The sequence below is a fragment of the Euprymna scolopes genome, chromosome 12 (assembly GCF_053919585.1).
Source record: "Euprymna scolopes isolate OS-2025 chromosome 12, ASM5391958v1, whole genome shotgun sequence".
Taxonomy (NCBI): Eukaryota; Metazoa; Mollusca; class Cephalopoda; order Sepiida; family Sepiolidae; genus Euprymna; species Euprymna scolopes.
This window is the reverse complement of record NC_136493.1, coordinates 818,739-836,758: the sequence shown is the minus strand read 5'-3', so window position 1 is coordinate 836,758 and position 18,020 is coordinate 818,739. Positions and strand designations below refer to the sequence as shown.

The following is an 18,020-nucleotide window of genomic DNA, read 5'->3' as shown; positions in this document are numbered from 1 at the left end:
CTAGTGGCGATATGCCTTGTTAGGGGTGAATGTGAGTTAAAAAAAAAAAATAAATAAATGACTTTTCAGTAGTAATGGCTGATGTACGTTGTGCTTTTTTTGACCCTGGATTAAATTTGTGTCTGCTAATCTGTGGTGCCAACTCTTTCCTTTCCCCTTGTATTGAGAACTACTACCCTAGGGTAATTGGTGCCATAGGCAATGCCAAAAGAAGAGATTATAAACACATAACTTCTGGCAACACCCTACTGTGTTGAACCCCCGAGGCAACTGCATCAGGTACTCCTACCTTGGTGCAGACATGGACAGATTGAATCCAAATAAAAACGAAGCAGAGAAAATAGTGAGTTTCCCTTTTCTTCTGTCCTTTTCACTATTCTAACGTTAATGTGATTATCTCTCTCTCTCTCTCTCTCTCTCTCTCTCTCTCTCTCTCTTTTATTCTTTTTCTTTCTCATCTGATTCAATTCACCTTCTCCATCTTTATCCTCTAAACTAATTAGTCTTAAGCCGTTCATTGATTCTGGTAGTTTTTAACCCGGATCCTTATTATGTTTCTTCTAATCCCCTCTCTCAATCACACTTATCTGTTTCTTTTTAATTTGGATTCAATGAGCCTTAATCCTCATCTCAAAACTGATCTCTCAAAACTTTTAATTAAAAGGATCATAAAAACAAAACAACAAAAAAAAAGAAACAGCTGCTGCTCAAGTGTATCCCACAATGCAAATGGGTTTTTCAAATTAACTCATCAATCCTTATCGCTCACTTTAATTTGAATTTTACAAAGAATCATCCCTTTTTGGGTTATCGAAAGGTAAAACGTTATCTTTGCTAAATAATTTATTGCATATGATTTATCTATATATATAAAAGCCAAAATGTGTGTATGTATGTTCGCTTTTTGTGTATGTCCAAGAAAGGCTTTTTTCAGAGAAGCGCTCGGGCGGCTCACAACTTCTTAAAACTTTTTATATCACATATAAATCATAATATCTCCAAGTTAACAATGGAGCTCGTCTGTCTATTTAATTTGCTCGACTTCGGGAAGATAAATATTCAACAGTTTTCGCTCGCTGCGTGTGGATTAGGCTTGTTCCTAATTCTGTCGGTATTTTTTCGGTCGCTATCGACGGAAATGTCTGAAAGCAACACCAGCTTTGATCAATATGGAAATATTTTCTTATATCAGACAATTGCTATTCAAATTGGACAAGGGGAGCTGGTCCCCCCACCCCAACATCTTAGGAAAATAAAAATAAAAACCCCGCAGTCAAAGTTGACCTCACTAAGACATTAAAACGTGCACCTGCAAATTCTAAGTAATTAAATAAATTCAAACGTGTTTCCGTTAGTATGGCTTGGTGGCCCAATGGTTAACGTTGCATGTTTTTTTTTTCACACTTTAATTTCCAACTTTGCCTCAAGGGTTCGGGTTCGATCCTCATACTCACCTATCAAAACCTTTTTTTTTTAACCCCCCCCCCCAGTTTTGATTTACCTCCAAACACCGGGGCAACGCCGGGTACCCCCCGCTAGTCTATATATATAAAAGTGAAAATGTGTGTATGTATGTGTGTTTGCATGTTTCGCAAAAACTTTTGACAACTTTCATGACAAGATGGTTTCTACGCATGCGCAAATGACGTCAGAATATGATTTAGTTTAAATATTTAAAAAAACCGACCCAATGTCGTCAACGTCCTCTTAACTCACTTGCTTAGAGCGCGGCGTCATTATTTAAAGATTGAAAGTTCGAATTGTGGTGTGAGATTTCTTCTTTTTTTTTTTTTTGATTTTTGAAGTTTTAATATTGAAATAGGGTTATTTAAGCCATTTTTCACGTTATATGTTTTGTTTTTTTTCATTTTTCAAATTTTTAAAAGAAGTTTTAACGTTCGTTTTTCTGTTTTTTTTCCCCATCACATTCGCGTTTCCTTTTTTTTGTTTTTCCGATTTTAAGAAATTTTAACATCGTTCGTTTGCCTTACGTTAGTTTTTTTTTTTTTTTTCGTTTTTTTGTTTTTCGATTTTTTTAAGTTTTAGCATTTTTTATAATATTTAAACAGGGTTATTACTTCGCTTATTCTTTTGTTTTGATTTACTTCCCCCCCCCCGGCCGAGCACACCCACCTCTAAACCCCCGGGCAACGCCGGGTACCCCCGCTAGTTAAAAATAAGTTAGTGAATCAGAAGAATCGGCGACTTGAGGAATCGCAGCAAGCAGTGTCAGATAAAACATTTGCATTTATATAAAAATGTGACACTAAATCAGACTTCCTGTTTTAAGTTAGAAATATGTCATCAAAATGACATAGAAGAAAATATGGAAAAGTATTGCACACATTTTTATTTTAAAAATGTTTTATTAATTTAACTTCCGGTTGGAAAGATTTTCACATTTCATTCATTAAATAATTTCCAATGATAACATTTCATGAATTTCGTTGTAGACATTTTTAAATTAGTAAATTCTATATATCTTTTTGATCTCTTTTTTCCAAGTTTCCAAATTCTAATGTTTTATATAAGGGAAAAGAAATCAATAAATATTTCATAAACTAATATATTTTTCATAAAACTAAAAACAAATACTAAACAATGAAACAATGATGTTTTATTTTTTATGCAAAAATAATCAAATATTACTTTTTATTTTGTAAAAGATATTTTTAAAAATAAAAATTGCTGAACAAAAAAGTACAAAACTTTTGCATATTTTTCTTTTCTGCCGATTTGATTACTTATTAATAAAATTGATAATTATTTTCCATCTAGAAAAAGACATTATATGACAACAAACACAGGCGCCATACATTAATCCAAAATAGTAACGATACCTACCATTATGTGATGCATGTTTTCTATAAATTATCAGTCGGTTTAATTCAAATCTTCAAATTCCTACATTTTGCGGGGCAATGGCGATAGTATTACAAGAGTATATCGATCAAAATGACATAGGACTATAATCTCAACACTGACAAAGACAATATTCCTAAGAAAAACGATGGAAATCGAGTAAAGCTGTTGTCTTTCTCTCTCTGAATCATATTAGCAACTTTGGGTTTGTTTTACAATCCACAGAGATTCGAAAAAGTGGTAAAATATTCAAATACATAAAAGTCATCAAAGGAAAAATGAGTTACTCTTCTACCTATCTGGAAAATTTTTAGTGATTTTGCTCACTTTAAAACGTTTAATCAGGTCGAAAAACGTGTCTAACATTTATGTGAGAGCAAGAAAAATGGCCGTGTTCTTGGCTTGTAAAATTCAAAATTTTGAAAATGACTTGATGCTAAAAAATTATACAAAATACTATTAGAAACTTACCCAATCTACGTTAGCGTGACATATATAATTGTATAACTACAAGCAACATGAAACCTTTCCTCTCAACTCTCGGCCAAAATTGGCAATAGTGTCGCCTTTTGATCTCTTTATTCAAGTTTCTAAATGTTCACTCTTCAAAACTTTATTTTCTTCCAAATATTTTTTTCTATTTATAATTGCAATTAGTCACGTGACATTTCAATCAATGGAATGTCATCTTGCCAGTGTTTTCAAATGTTAACGGCGGCAGAGTAGAAAGTAGAACGTAGATTAACTTTCACTCTCTTATTTTGTCCTTTAGCCCTCACATTCCATGAGTTATGCTTCTGACAAAGAGGAAAGAATTGCTGTTTTTTGTGTTGGAATCTAACTCACACTTATTAGTTTGTGTTTGAATTTGAAGTAGTATTTTTTTCTTTTCGTTTCTTTTATCAATTGACTTTATGCCTTGTCGATTCCAGTAATATATATTAGGTTGGTACAAAAATAATGTCGTTCTTTTGACATTCAACTTCATATCCTGGCCTGGTGGGAGATGTCCTTTTCTCTTCGCTGCAACCTCTATCTCACAGAAGAGATGTTGCGAGTTTGTCTCTGCTTTATCGTTATTTTCATGGAAAGTGTTCAACTGAGCTTCAATCTATGGTCCCCCCCCTCGCCAAACTTTCACAAGAAACACTGGACTAGCTGAAAACATTATCAATAATTTTCCCCACTGTTTATCTGTACCTAAACCTAAACATAGATTCCATGATCAAAGCTTCTTTCTTAGAACTGTACGCCTGTGGAATTGTCTTCCGTTTTCCTGCTTTCCAGCTGTCTATAATGTGGTTGTCTTCAAGTCCAACGTGAACAAGTTTCTGATGAGCCGTTCCACTTAAGTTAACAAATTTACCGAACTTCCATTACTATCGATTACTATATTGTCCTTTTAACTACTCTACACTCTTTAACCCTTATCCTTGAGTGGCCTATCGGCCTTGATAAGTGGTGACGCCTATGTAAAAAAAAAAAAAAATCAGTAAACGACATCATTTTTACACCAACCTAATTATATATATATATATATATATATATATATATATATATATATATATATATATAGTGTGTATTTATTTATACATATTATTGGCTACATATGTGCATAAACATTGACCAGTTTTTAATCTTGAGATATTTTTTTTCTAGCTCCTGACAGCAAATGGCTTTATACCTTGTCTAAAGTGATTTCCATTGAAAAAAAGGGGTTAACCAAGACTTGGCATAAAGTATATGCTAAAATCTCATAAGTAAAATTTGTTTTTTAGATTATATGAAACGTCATCTGATTGGTTGCAAATAAATCAACATCATGAATATTTAAGATTTGAAGAATTTGAAAGATAAACACTTTTGTTAAAATCAAATTTTGTGTCTTTTTGTTTGCCAACTCGTCATATAACCTCACGATGAATGTCCTGGAAAAGTTCCTCCTGATTAATTTATACCAGTTTTAAAATAAGCAAACGAACTTAGTTGTGTTGGATTGTGTAGTGGACTTAATTGTTTTTCAGAATAACATAATATTTTTAAGCTGGTAAATATAATTAAATAAGACTCTGAAAATTTATTTTAATCACACTTTTCCTCAAATTATTGGATTTGCTAACATTAAATGACTAAAAAAAAGAAAAAAGAAAAGGGGGTTGATATGCCATAAACCAAAAAACAAATTCGAGTTATTATATTAACAACATTTGAGGCATGTCAGAATTGAGTTTTCAAACATGACTCCTGAGAGATGATATATCGACCAGATTTGGGGAAGTTTTTTTTTTTTTTTTTTTTTTTTCCAATAGATAGATGAATATATATATATATATATATATATATATATATATATATATATATCCATTGAGACACAAAAATTTGATGACTCTCCCCCCCACCTCGTACCAGTTTTCAATTTTGACTCCTTAGCGTCTTTTTTTTCCAGCTGAAAACTGATTAAAAGTTTTCCACATGTCTGAATACTCTATATACCAAATTTCAAGTCTGTAGATGAAAAATTCGTTGAGTATATAGGTTAAGTGTCCTCATACACACACATTCTCACTTTTATAGATATATAGACAGATTAACTCCATGGAACAAATATCAAATGAATGGAGGTGGGGACAAGCAACGTATGTTTTGGAATTTCATCCACTTTCACGATGTAAGAAACAATTAAAGCTCACTGGCCAATGTTTGTTTAGCAAACAATGAAGATAGTTGGTGGATATTGACATTCAATTGGTATAAGTAATGATTATTGGACCATTTTTTTTTTTTGTAAAAGCACTTATGGCATTCTTTTATCAGCAGCACAGCTCATAATATCTGAGACTTGATATGAGAGAGGGGGAGCAAGAGGAGTGGGGGTAAGAGAAAGGGTGCCTGATGGAAAGGATATTCAGTTTTAGCCGATTTATTTTTAGATGAAAAAAAAAAAATCAATTTTTGTATTAATAGAACTATCACACAAGATTGGTGTTTTCCTAGAATCAATGATGACCCCTGTTGACTCCTGCTCCAAGGCCTAAATCCCTGATTAACATTTTTAATTTATATATTTTTTGATTTCTGTTTTACAAATGCGAACATAGATGCTATGATAATCGAAAAACTTTAATCAAAAACATACAAATGCTCTAGTTAATGTAGCTTCAGAATGCATACCGTTTGCTTATTCCTTAGGAAGAATTTGTGAAGACCGCAACTACAACTATAAAAGTGAGAATGTGTGTGTGTGTGTGTGTGTGTGTGTGTGTGTGAGGACAATTCTCAACCCATAAACTCAACGAATTTTTGATCTGATTTTACATTTGGTATAGAAGGTTTCAGACATGTGGAAAACTTTTTAATCAGTTTTCGTCCAGAAAAAGGGCTGCTAAAGGATCTAAATTGAAAAATTGTTCCATGAGGGTAATCGCAGTTTTTTGTTTGCTAACTGTTTTACGAATGCACATGCGTGAATCATTCACATGATAGATTTATTATGTTAAGAATAAGTAGGTTTGAAGACACTTTTTAAAAATCGTGCCAAGCTGAATTAATGCTTTTTGTGCTTGACTAACTGTCTTTAGGTTTTGGTTTCAATCTCAGCTCGAGTATTTTTTTTTATTTACAAGAAGTGAATATTAATTTATTTATTGCGGACTATTATTCTCATCTTTATTAGTTGTTGTTTCATGATGTTTCGGCCAACTATTCCTCTAGCCTTAGTCCACAATAAATAAATATAAATAATGCTCATCTCAACAATGAATTCCAATTAAAATAATATATAAGAAGTGAACGGTTTAGAAAAAAACATAATACTCGCATGCACATTTCTCAGTTTTTGTATGAATTAAAATATAATATTTATGTGTACTTTACGACTGGGCAACGCTGGGTGGCCTACTCCAGCGCAGCCGTAGCCAAGGTTGAACTCACTATACGAGTTTGTAGTATAATTCAAATCTTGTTGATAGCTGAATACTTGATGTTTTACCAGGGCTATCAAGGGTATTTTTTTATTGTGACGACATCACTAGATGGGGTGCCTACCACGGCTTAAGAGAGTCCCATTTACCCTCGAAAGAAGGATAGACCGTGCCAGTTTCTCAACCTGGTATTTTACCTCGCGGTACATACAGCACTTCACCTTCCCAAATGGTCACCCATCTGGTACTAACCAGGCTTAACGTTGCTTAACTTTGGTGATCTGATGAGAACTGGTGTGTCAACGTGATTGTGCCTACTAGTATATCATATTTCTCTTAATCTGTCTGCCCGTTCCACATTTTCTTGGAAACTACTGAGTTGATCTGTCTAAAATTTTGTATGAACCTTTATTATAAGCTGCAGTGGACTAAGTATTATGGTATGCATTTGACGCACAAGGATTGATAGAGATTATTAAATAATGGACTGTTATTTTAACGAATGTGATTTTTTAAAGAAGAATCAATAGCAATAATAACCTTCTTTGAAACTCCGAGAAATAAGGACTTTGAAAATTGTGTTTTTTTGGAGTATTTAGCCGAACAATAAATTTTTAATTGTAAATTTTAATTTAGTTTTAATTTCTTTTCTCTTTTAATACGCTCTACTCTCTATTATGTTTGCATTGAGCTTTTTTATTTTTGGTTGGAATTAATATATCAATATATAAATATTGGTATTTATATTAGATTGAAGTTTACCCTTGCTTGCAAACACTTCATTCCCTTTGCCTTCATTATTTCTTTTATAAATATATATATATATATATATATATATATAATGGGTATGGCTCGGAGGCTAATGAATGAGGGTGGAGAGTTGTATGTCTTGGTTTCAATTCTAGCTGATGGTACCCAAGTTATATATATGTTTTTGTAGTTTTGATATATTAGGTTTAATATAATAATCGATAGAGAATTGTCTTTATATTAATAAATACATAATCGGCATGAATTAAAATTTATTTTCTCTCTACTGTGCGAAAAGGTTACTCACACCTGAGAGTAACCTGTATCTCTACAAGGCCATTATTCGTCCATGCATGGAGTATTTTTGCCACATCTGGGCTGGTGCATCTGTCACTAGTCTCTCACTCCTAAACAGGGCTCAAAAAAGAGTTGCCAACCTAATAAGTCCTGAACTATCAACTAAACTCCAATCTTTGTCCCTTCACCAAAACATGCCATCCTTGTGCCTGTTTTATAAGTATTTCAATGGTAAGTGTTCTGACGAATTCAAAAACTACAATACACTCGACAAACCCAACAAGCAGCAAAATCCCACCCCTACAGTGTAGAGATCTCTAGATGCCATAAAACCTTCTACTCGAATGCTTTATAACTCCCTCCCGGTCCCCTGCTTCCCTGATTGTACTGACATGCAGTAACTCAAGTGTAATGTAAACAGACATCTTGCTGCCCAACTTCCTGAATAGTATCTCTGCAAATTTGGTCCCAAATAGTAGTCTCTCACGCCTAAGTGGCTCTGTGCCTCGTTTGGGGTGAAATATAAAAAATAAAAAAAATTAAAAAAAAAGGCTTCCTGTTTTCACTTGCTAAATGTTCACTGCAAACTACTCACTTTGGATGCTGCTGATTATTTATTTCAATGAATGTGAATTCAAATCTCTATCTGTACTATTATGTAAAAGTTATTTTGTGTGTGAATGTGGGCGTAAGTTCATTCCTCATAGGTTCCGAAATGGCTGAGCCTATCTTTTGCAAATTTTACACAAAGGTAATTTATGTCTGGCAGTGTTCTTAGATATGTTTTGTACAAATATTTATCTGATGAGTATCGAAAATTGAAAAAATCCAATCCTGAAAATAGTCTTTCTTTCTTATAGATAAAAAATAATTTTACAGGGGAATATTTTATGTTACACCGGCAAGGGAGATAATAAAATCTTAGCAAATCATTTCTTCTTTAAAAAAAAAACAAAAAAAACAAAAACAAAACAGATTGTTGACATCTAGAGATATAGGTCAGTTGTAGTTCATTCAACCACAGATCGAATGATCCTTTGAATTACCCAGGTGTACCTTACCATTTTATTTGAATTTTTTCTTATTAATGAGTTCCATTTACGATAAAAAAAGAGGTACCATTTAAAATCGTCACAAATCATGTCTTCATTTGCATATTTTAAAACTAAACATTAATCAGAAGTGACTTTTCCAGGGCATTCATTGTCGAGCCCTAATATCAGCTAATGTGATATTGTAAACACAGACGGAATTTGAAGAACGACATTATCATTATTATTTTTATTTTTATTGCAAATTAGTCCACTGGGCATTTTATTCCTCGTAATATATAATATTCAGTAGAGGATTAATTCTATAATAATGCATGTGCAATCTGCATAGATTAAAACATCGTGTTTAAGCATATTGTATAACCGGGCAACGTCAGGCGTCCAGCTAGTTTTAAATAAGTTTCGTTCTTGGGTTAGTAAATGTAGAACAGTTAAGGTAGCTGGGGATGCCCAACAAAAACATGAAGGGTAGTGATAAAGATGGAATGAAGAGAAAGAGGGATACATAAAAATCTTGGTCAGAGATAGATTAGTTTGGAAGTCCGTTTCTAAAAGCCGTCCAACACATGTCAGTATGTAAAACAGGTTAAATCGGAAATGCTGCTGATATGTAAATGCATCTTTAAAAAATGATGAAGGCAAATAGGCTGTACTGTTTCATGAACTAACATACAGAAGTATGGTTTATTTTTGGCGGGGGGGCACTTAATAACGAGTTTGTTTGAAAATAAGAAAGACTTCAACAGAGAGCCAATATCATAACACAACTATTGATAGGCAGACTTAAGGTCTGTGTGTATGGAGTGAGAGAGAGAGAGAGGGGGGGAGATCATTACAACAACAACAAAGAACAATCTCTACCAACTGAGCTGGCTAAAGTTGACTTTTATCAGAATTGCTGGCATTAAGCCCAGAATGGCATTTGAGACACAAAAGTGGTATTCAAAATGATAGGGCTGCAGTATAGATCACAATTAACAATACACACCATTCATTACGGTAGGCAGCACTTCCTTCCATATAAGGTAGAGCAATAAGAACGTGTATATAAAAAAAGGTCTGTTAACACAAGAAAACAGTAAAAAAAAAAAAAAATGCCTGGAGAGAGGGAGATTTTTAACAGTGTCATATTGTAAAAGATGCTCATGAAAACTAGGGGAAAATGTGATGCGTTGGGTCACCCATCGAGTTCGAGTTAGACTTTTTGCATCAAGAAGAAATGAGTTTGCAAAACCAATAAAATACTATTTTTCTTCCATTAAATAGTATTACTATTTGTGGTGATATTTTCTTTCATTGATGTCAGTAACCGACTGTTCCTATCTTTAGTTTTATAAATTTACTAGATGTACTCGGCGTAGCCCGGTATTAAATATAACGTTAAATTCCTTACAAAAAAAATGAAGTAAAAAAAAAAAAAAAAACATTTAAAAAAAGAAACTGAAACAGGTGCATGTGAGTACAATGTTTTTTTCGAAACAGTTCTCTTTTTGTAAGTAAAAAATTTACTCGAGCGGAGATCAAAACCTAAAGACAGTGAGTCAAGTACCATACCCATTAAGCCAGCTTGACATGATCTTTAAAAAGTGTTTTCAAACCTACTTATTCTTAACATAATGTGAACCATTCGTGTATGCGCAGATGTGAAATAGTTGACAAACAGATAAAAATCCGATGATCCTATTTTTCAATTTTGACCCTGTAGCAGCCCTTTTTATTTTATTTATTTATTTATTTTTTTTTTTTTTTTCGGATAAAAGCCAATTAAAAAGTTTTCCACATGTTTGAATTCCCTATATACCAAATTTCCGGTTTGTAGATCAAAAATCTTTGAGTGTATAGGTTGAGAAATGTCCTTACATACATTCTCATTTTTATGCATATAAAGATAGATGGTGTTATTAAATTATTAATTAAACTAAATTGTTTTTGAATTATAATTACACAAAAATCTAAATATTAAAGAAAAAGGCAAAACTGAAACCTTTAGATCACAAACTTCAGGACACCATGGAGCCTCTAAGCAGGTCAGAAGTTTTTCACGGACCACTAACAAGATAATTTCTAAAATAAATATGAGAAACATTAATTTCAAATTTTAACACTAACTAACTAGAATATGAGAAACATTAATTTCAAATTTTAACACTAACTAATTATAATTTTTACAACCATTTTTTGGTTTGTGATTAATCAAAAACTGTTGCGTTTCTTGTTAAGTAATTTATTTTTTTTCTTTTTCATGAACCATTCTTAAACTCTTTACACCTGTAGCTATGTATCATGTCTTCTCTGTAAAAAAAGATAAATTAAATGTCTGCAGCCATTTAATTTTTCCATATAAAGCATTTGGTCTTTAAGAAAGGACTTCCGGAGCCCCTCAGCCTCTCTAACAACTGAGTCATTAATTTTTTTGTTTTTTACTTCTCTTTTGTCTTTCCCTTTGCAAAATAATAATGAAAGGATAGGATGAAACGATTAAGATAAATTGTTAACAAAATGAAATATTACCACAGGCAGTAATGATATGGAATTTCTAATGGAACCCTTTATTCAATCTACGTCAGCCATGATCAGGTAGAAGTCCTAAGTAATTCACAATTGTATTTTGAGCATCGCCCACAGTGAAGATTGAACCTTGACCTTCCAGGAGAGTGTAACTTACAATTGAATTTTAACAAGTACTTTATCACCTAGGCCATGGGTCCTTGTGCAAACTCCAGAGTTTTACTGAAAGATTCCAGAGATCAACAAGATACACCTGAAGAAGGTTATGAAACTAGAAAATAAGCCTCAAGATGAAAACACTCTCTTTTTTTTTTTTTACATAGGCGTCACCACCTATCAATTTGCTCGTCTGAAGAATCCAAATAACACAAGGAAAAAATTAATATTGAATTTTGTCTTTGCAGACACATTTTTTTTCCTGATTTTAGACCATTTTACCCCAGGCTCAATTGCAGACCAAACGGATTATATAGTATTCTTTCAGAACCACCTAAGAGATAGAAACATTAACAATTTTATTTGTAAGAGTTTAATGTAGTTTGCTTGAATGTGTATATAAAATAAATTTAAGCTTATAGGAGGAAATACAATGCAGAAGTGTATGAGTAGTTGCAAACTGAAGCAAATAAAGATATCATGATGAAATAAGCTATGCAACTTCACCTTTATTGATCCAATATATATATATATATATATATATATATATATATATATATATATATACTCGGGTTTTTTTATATTCAAAAGTAATGGACTAATTGAATTCAACGAGGTTGTTAGATAGTGCTCAATAAAAAGAGCTGATAATACTTGTTTATTGTTATATAAACATGCTCACATCCCGCTTATTATTCATTGAACTTTTGAATAGTCAAGTTGCTGCCTGATGATATCTGTTGTTTGATTGAAACAAGTGGCTATTTGTAGCAGCGGGATGTGAGCATGTTTATATAACAATAAACAAGTAATATATATATATATATATATATATATATATATATATATATCGTCCTGATCCTAGAAGACTGTGAGCATGACCTTGCCAGTGGAGGGCTGCACCCTTGCCTTCTTTGGAGGAGGTGAGCCCAAGTGCTTCCACTGCATTGACTAAGCTTTGGTCTCTGGATCATAGTGATGGACCCAGGTTTCATCCTGTGTAATCAGTCTTTTGAAACACTTTGACTCCTCTTCTTGGCACATCTCCAAATTCATCCTCGAGCACTCAACGTGTTCTCACTTCTGGAATGGTGTGAGCAACCTGGGAATCCATCTGATAGACACCTTATGCATATGCAAATGGTCATAAATGATAGTTTCCACAGACCCTGTACTAATCTTAACATCTTGGGCTATTTGGCGAATAGTAATGCGCCGATCTTCCAAAATGGCAGCCTCAACTTGACGAACAGATGCCTCATCAATGGCAGAAGGGGGGGGGGCGACCAGGTCTGGGAGCTGTTTCCATAGACTTCCGGCCAGGTTTGAATTCACGATGCCAGCGTTTTACAAGATCATATGATGGGGCATTATCACCATAAGTTTCTTTCATTTCATCAAAAGTCTCCTGTGGTGTGCGTCCTTTCAATTACAAAAACCAGATCACTGCTCGACATTCAACAGGCTCCATTTCACACCTGACTCAGTTCAAACACCTGTAAAACAGAAACCACAATTAGTTCAGAGCTGTAATTTACCACATAACCCGTAGAGATATAAATCATTGCACATGCAAAATTTCAGCTAGATCAGACAACTGGAAGTGGGTCAGGAGCATTACTGTGATGTTTTGAATATAATAAACTAGTTATGACCAAAGTTTCATTTCATTCGGACAAAACACTAAGAAACGGGGCCTAATTATAGTTGAGGCCCGTTTTTTTTTTTGGGGGGGGTCACCTGTATTATTCGATTTACGTAAACAAAATCACCATAAATTGCAACAATAAATTTACTGTTTCAGTTTTGAAAGACATCATCAGGCAACAATTGACTAACCTTGAGGTCTCTTGTCACCTGACGATGTCTTTGAAGACTAAAACAGTAAATTCATTGTAGCGACTTATGGAAATCTCTTTACCTAAATTGAATAAAATAATATCTTGCGCTTTTTAATTGAGCACTATCAACAACCTCATTGAAATTCAATGGTTTTTACTTTTGGATATTTTTAACCTATATATATATATATATGTACATAAAAGTGAACATGTCTCTGTGTGTGTCTGTGTACATTTCCCTACACAATAACTTTGTCAATTTTTAGTCTACAGACTCGAAATTTGATATACAGGGTACTGAGATTTGGGAAAATCGATGTGATCGGTTTTTGGCCAGAAATTTCGCGATTAAGGGATCAAAGTTCAACGATTTGACCTTTGAGAACTCTACCAAACTCCTCCGACAATTTTGGGTCTACGCACTTGAAATTTTAGATATAGATTCATTGGACATGCATCTAACTTAATAACTTAATTTGAGCCCAAAACAATAAATTTTAAGGGGTCATAATAAGGGTCAAAGTTAAAAAAAATTGACCTCTGCGGTCTCTTCCAAATTACTCAGACAATTTCTGGTCTAAATATTCAAAATTTTACATAAAGGGTATTCAGAGATCGGGCAAGCTTTTTCATCAGTTTGGGTCTAAAATTTTTAGTTACCAATATATAAATGTATGTATGTATGTCTGTTTGCATGTCTGCCTTAAACCTTTAATAGAAGCGGTGGATTTTACCAAGATCAGTATCGTTTTAAAGGTCGACCTTTCATACGACAAATATCGAAAAATTGGCTAAAAACATTAATATCTTCCCCTTCAACTAGGCACTTTTCTACGGGGGGGGGGTCACTTTTTTCGCCAATATTTTTGAAAGTTATCCTCTCCTTTAGATTGTCTAGCCTTAATTTAAAAAAATGTCAGTTCCGGTTTGGCGGTGGTCGTAACAACATAAACGTTAGGTTTTACCCCATTCTTTTCCTCCTTTGCGGTACGGGTTCGAGCCTGCCTTCCTACTACCACTTTTTTTTTTTTTTTTTTTTTTTTGCTTAACATGCACATCCAATCACCCGGGCAACGCTGGGCTGAAATGCTAGTATATCTATAAAAGTGACCGTGTCTGTGCGTCTATTTCCCTATGCAATAACTCTGTCAATTTTTAGTCTACAGACTCGAAATTTGATATACAGGGTATTGAGATTTAGGAAAATCGATGTGATCGGTTTTCGGACAGAAATTTGGCTATTAAGGGGTCAAAATTCAATGATTTAACCTTTGAGATTTCTACCAAACTCCTCGGACAATTTTGGGTCTAAACACTTGAAATTTTATATATAGGTTTCTTGGACATGGATCTAACTTAATAACTTGATTTGAGCCCAAAACAATAAATTTTACGGGGTCATAATAGGGGTCAAAGTTAAAAAAATTGACCGTTTTCTTTTTTTTTTTTTTTTGCTCAGCATACATCTCCAAACACCCGGGCAACGCCGGGCACCTATGCTAGTATATATATATATATATATATATATATATATATATATATATATATATATACATACGTGTGTGTGTGTGTGTGTGTTCTTATTTGTGTCGGATGATCAGGTGGAGTATACGTGTCGTTATAGTTTGAGAAATATCCTTTCGTCAAACATGTTTGACTTTCAGATATGCGTGCTGGGGCTATTGGAAAATAAGCAAATTCCGAAGAAAGTAGAATTTTATTTATTTTAAATGTATAAATTATTTAATTAAAAAATTTTTTTTTTCTTTTTACAAAGTAGTTACCACTTATCAATAGTCTAAAGGTCACTTGAGGATAAGGAATTATGAATTTAAGACTGTAGCATAGTTATCGTTAATGGTGTAAGTTGGGTAGGATTTGATTATTTATGGGGACGGTTCAAAAAGAACTTGTTTACAATAGAATTAAAAGCTATTATGCTGTAGTCGGCCAGGAAGCAAACCAATGGGACAGTGTTCCACAAGCGGGCAGTTCTAGGAAAGAAACTGTTTCTGGAATCTGCATTTAGATTTAGGCACAGATAGTGGAGGGAATTGTTGACAGGGCTTGTAGTTAGTCGAGTGTTATTTGTGAAAGTTTAGTAAGAGAGTACCGTAGTTGGAGCTCAGACGTATTTAAATTTAGTAATATGGAGCTGTTGTTGATATTCAATATTATTTATTTTATTTTCAATATTTAATCTTATTTATTTATTTGTATCTAGAACCCATTTTCATTTGTTTATTTTTTATTTTATTTTATCGTCTGTGGTGACATTAACATTTTATAACGGTTTTCATAGCTCATTATTCCACCATCATATCTTAATTTGCTTCAGTTTGTCTCTCTGTTACACCTCTGTATTGTATTGTCTTCTATAAATTTAAATTTCTTTATATAATTTTATGTCTTTACTATCCTGATTATCTCCCCTTTTTTTCCTCATTAAAATAAATGTTTATAATGTTAATTTCTTTTTTTTTTTTCTGTTGTATAGATTTCTTGTTGGTGCTCCGCAAGCAAATGACTCGAGATATGGCAACATCCTGCAACCAGGAACGATTGGAAAATGTAAAATTGATAGAAATTATAATTGTGAAACTGTTAATTTTAACCAAAGTAAGTTTTAATTTCCATATCTCAGTTTTAAATAGAGCAATGTTGTGGTGTGCATCTGTATGCGATTAATGTCACAGCAAGGTTTGGATGCAGCGTTGTTTGTATATGATGTTATGTGATCTGCCTGATTTCCTTTCATTAAAAAAAGAAAAAAAACTGTTTTAAATTTTCACTGCTTTTTTTATTTTATTTTAATTTTTTTTTTTTTTTTTTGCAAAAGTCGAGTATCATGGTTCAATTGCGGTTTAAACAAAAATATTTTTCTAAAAGATTGCTGTTTTCTTTTTTAGTTTGTTTTTGTTTTAAAAAGTGTATTACACTAAAATTTCAGAAAAAAATGATTTTAATCATTTAATAAAAGATGTTATAAAATTATTCGGTTTTCTAATATTTTCAAATTAACCTTATGAAAAAAATGTCTTCGAAGATGTGAACAAACCCCTGTTAAAAACAGGCTGTGTGGCTGGCATGAGTCTAAAACACCGGATATATCCTTTTCTCTTTACACAAGGGCTGACCCCTTGAGGTTAATATCACAAGAAAAAGGGAGAGAAAAATGAATAAAAAACAAACAAACTAGAAAACATTTTTTGAAAAAGGTGTATTATACTGAAAGTTAAAAAAAAAAAGATTTTAATCATTTAATAAAATATTTCATAATATTTGGTTTTCTAATATTTTCAAATTAATCTAAACAATTTTTCTTGTATTTATTTTTACCGCCAATTTTTGTTATGCTGTTTAACACGAAATTGCTTAAATAAAAGTAGAATCACATTTTTTTCTTCTTTGGGGAATTAGTTTAAGTTGTATCCTGAGATTTTCAAGAAACATAACATGACTACTTATCACAGTTACATATATACTAATCACACATGAAACAGTGTTAAAACAATAGTGATAAGAAAATAGAAAATTTTGAAATGGGATACTGGAAAAGTTTATTATAGTTTGTTAGTGCTTCTACGAAAGAGAAAGTATTTCACAACATCGCCCCTATTTTAGAAAAGGTGATGATTGGTCAGGTGAGGTAGATGCTAAACTGTACACAGATAAAAATGACAAACTAACAAATGCGACCAAAAATTGTAAATGAAAAAAAAAGTTAGAACTCCTTTTCTTCAATGCTGCAATTCATACTAACTCCTCTTAACTTAAACTATAATTCACAACACCAACTCTCAATATCTACGCTCTCTATCAACTGTCGAAAACTCTACTGTCTGTTCTCTCCAATTCATCCTTTTTATAGCCGCTATTCCCCTCATATCTAAATTAATACCACATGTATGAGGTGCCTTCAATAAGTTTCCAGACTTTTTTGTGTGGGAAATTTTATTGATAGTACACACATGAAACTAGTCTCCTTTGAATTAATCTCCTCCGGCTGCAATGCACTTGTTTTACTGTTCCAACAGCTTCTGGAAAGCCCTATGGAAGTGCTCTTGTGTGAGCATGTCAATGACCTTCGTCACAGCCTCTTTCATCTTCTCAGTTGTCTCATAACCGCCTCTAAGGTTTTCCTTAAGCTTAGAGAATAATCAAAAGTCACAGGGAGCAAAGTCTGGACCATAGGGAGGGTGAGGAACTGTTTTGCTGCCCATCTGGGTCAAATATTTTGGGATAAACTTTGCACCAATCTTCTGCATCTTCAGTTCCTAGCGAATAATTGCGTATACAGTTCCTACACCAACATCAAACTGTGCACTTATTGTCTCTATAGACACACGACGGTCCTTATCCATGAAATTCTATATTTGGCCAATCAACTCTAGTGTTCTGACTACCTTGCTCCTCCTATCCCTCTCTTCATCTTTCACAGACTCTCTGCCTTTCTTTAATCTCTTATGCCACTCAAAAACTGATGCTCGATTCATGCAAGATGATCCAAAAGCAGTCTGAAGCATTCCACACGTTTCTGTGACATTTTTTTTCCAAGTTTAAAATAGAATTTAATTGCACATTGTTTTTCTAGAGTATCTTCTCGACCAGATTGCATTTTGAAATTCATCAGG

At 33.1% G+C, this 18,020-nt stretch overlaps 1 protein-coding gene across 1 annotated transcript in view; it reads left to right on the top strand.

Annotated features, from left to right (window-relative positions):
• LOC145291142 (integrin alpha-6-like) overlaps nt 1-18,020 on the top strand; it is a 337,376-nt gene that overhangs the window by 235,366 nt on the left and 83,990 nt on the right. The window contains exon 2 of the mRNA XM_080136659.1: nt 15,884-16,005. Coding sequence (XP_079992785.1) covers nt 15,884-16,005 — 122 coding nt within the window. The remainder of the gene's footprint in view (nt 1-15,883; nt 16,006-18,020) is intronic.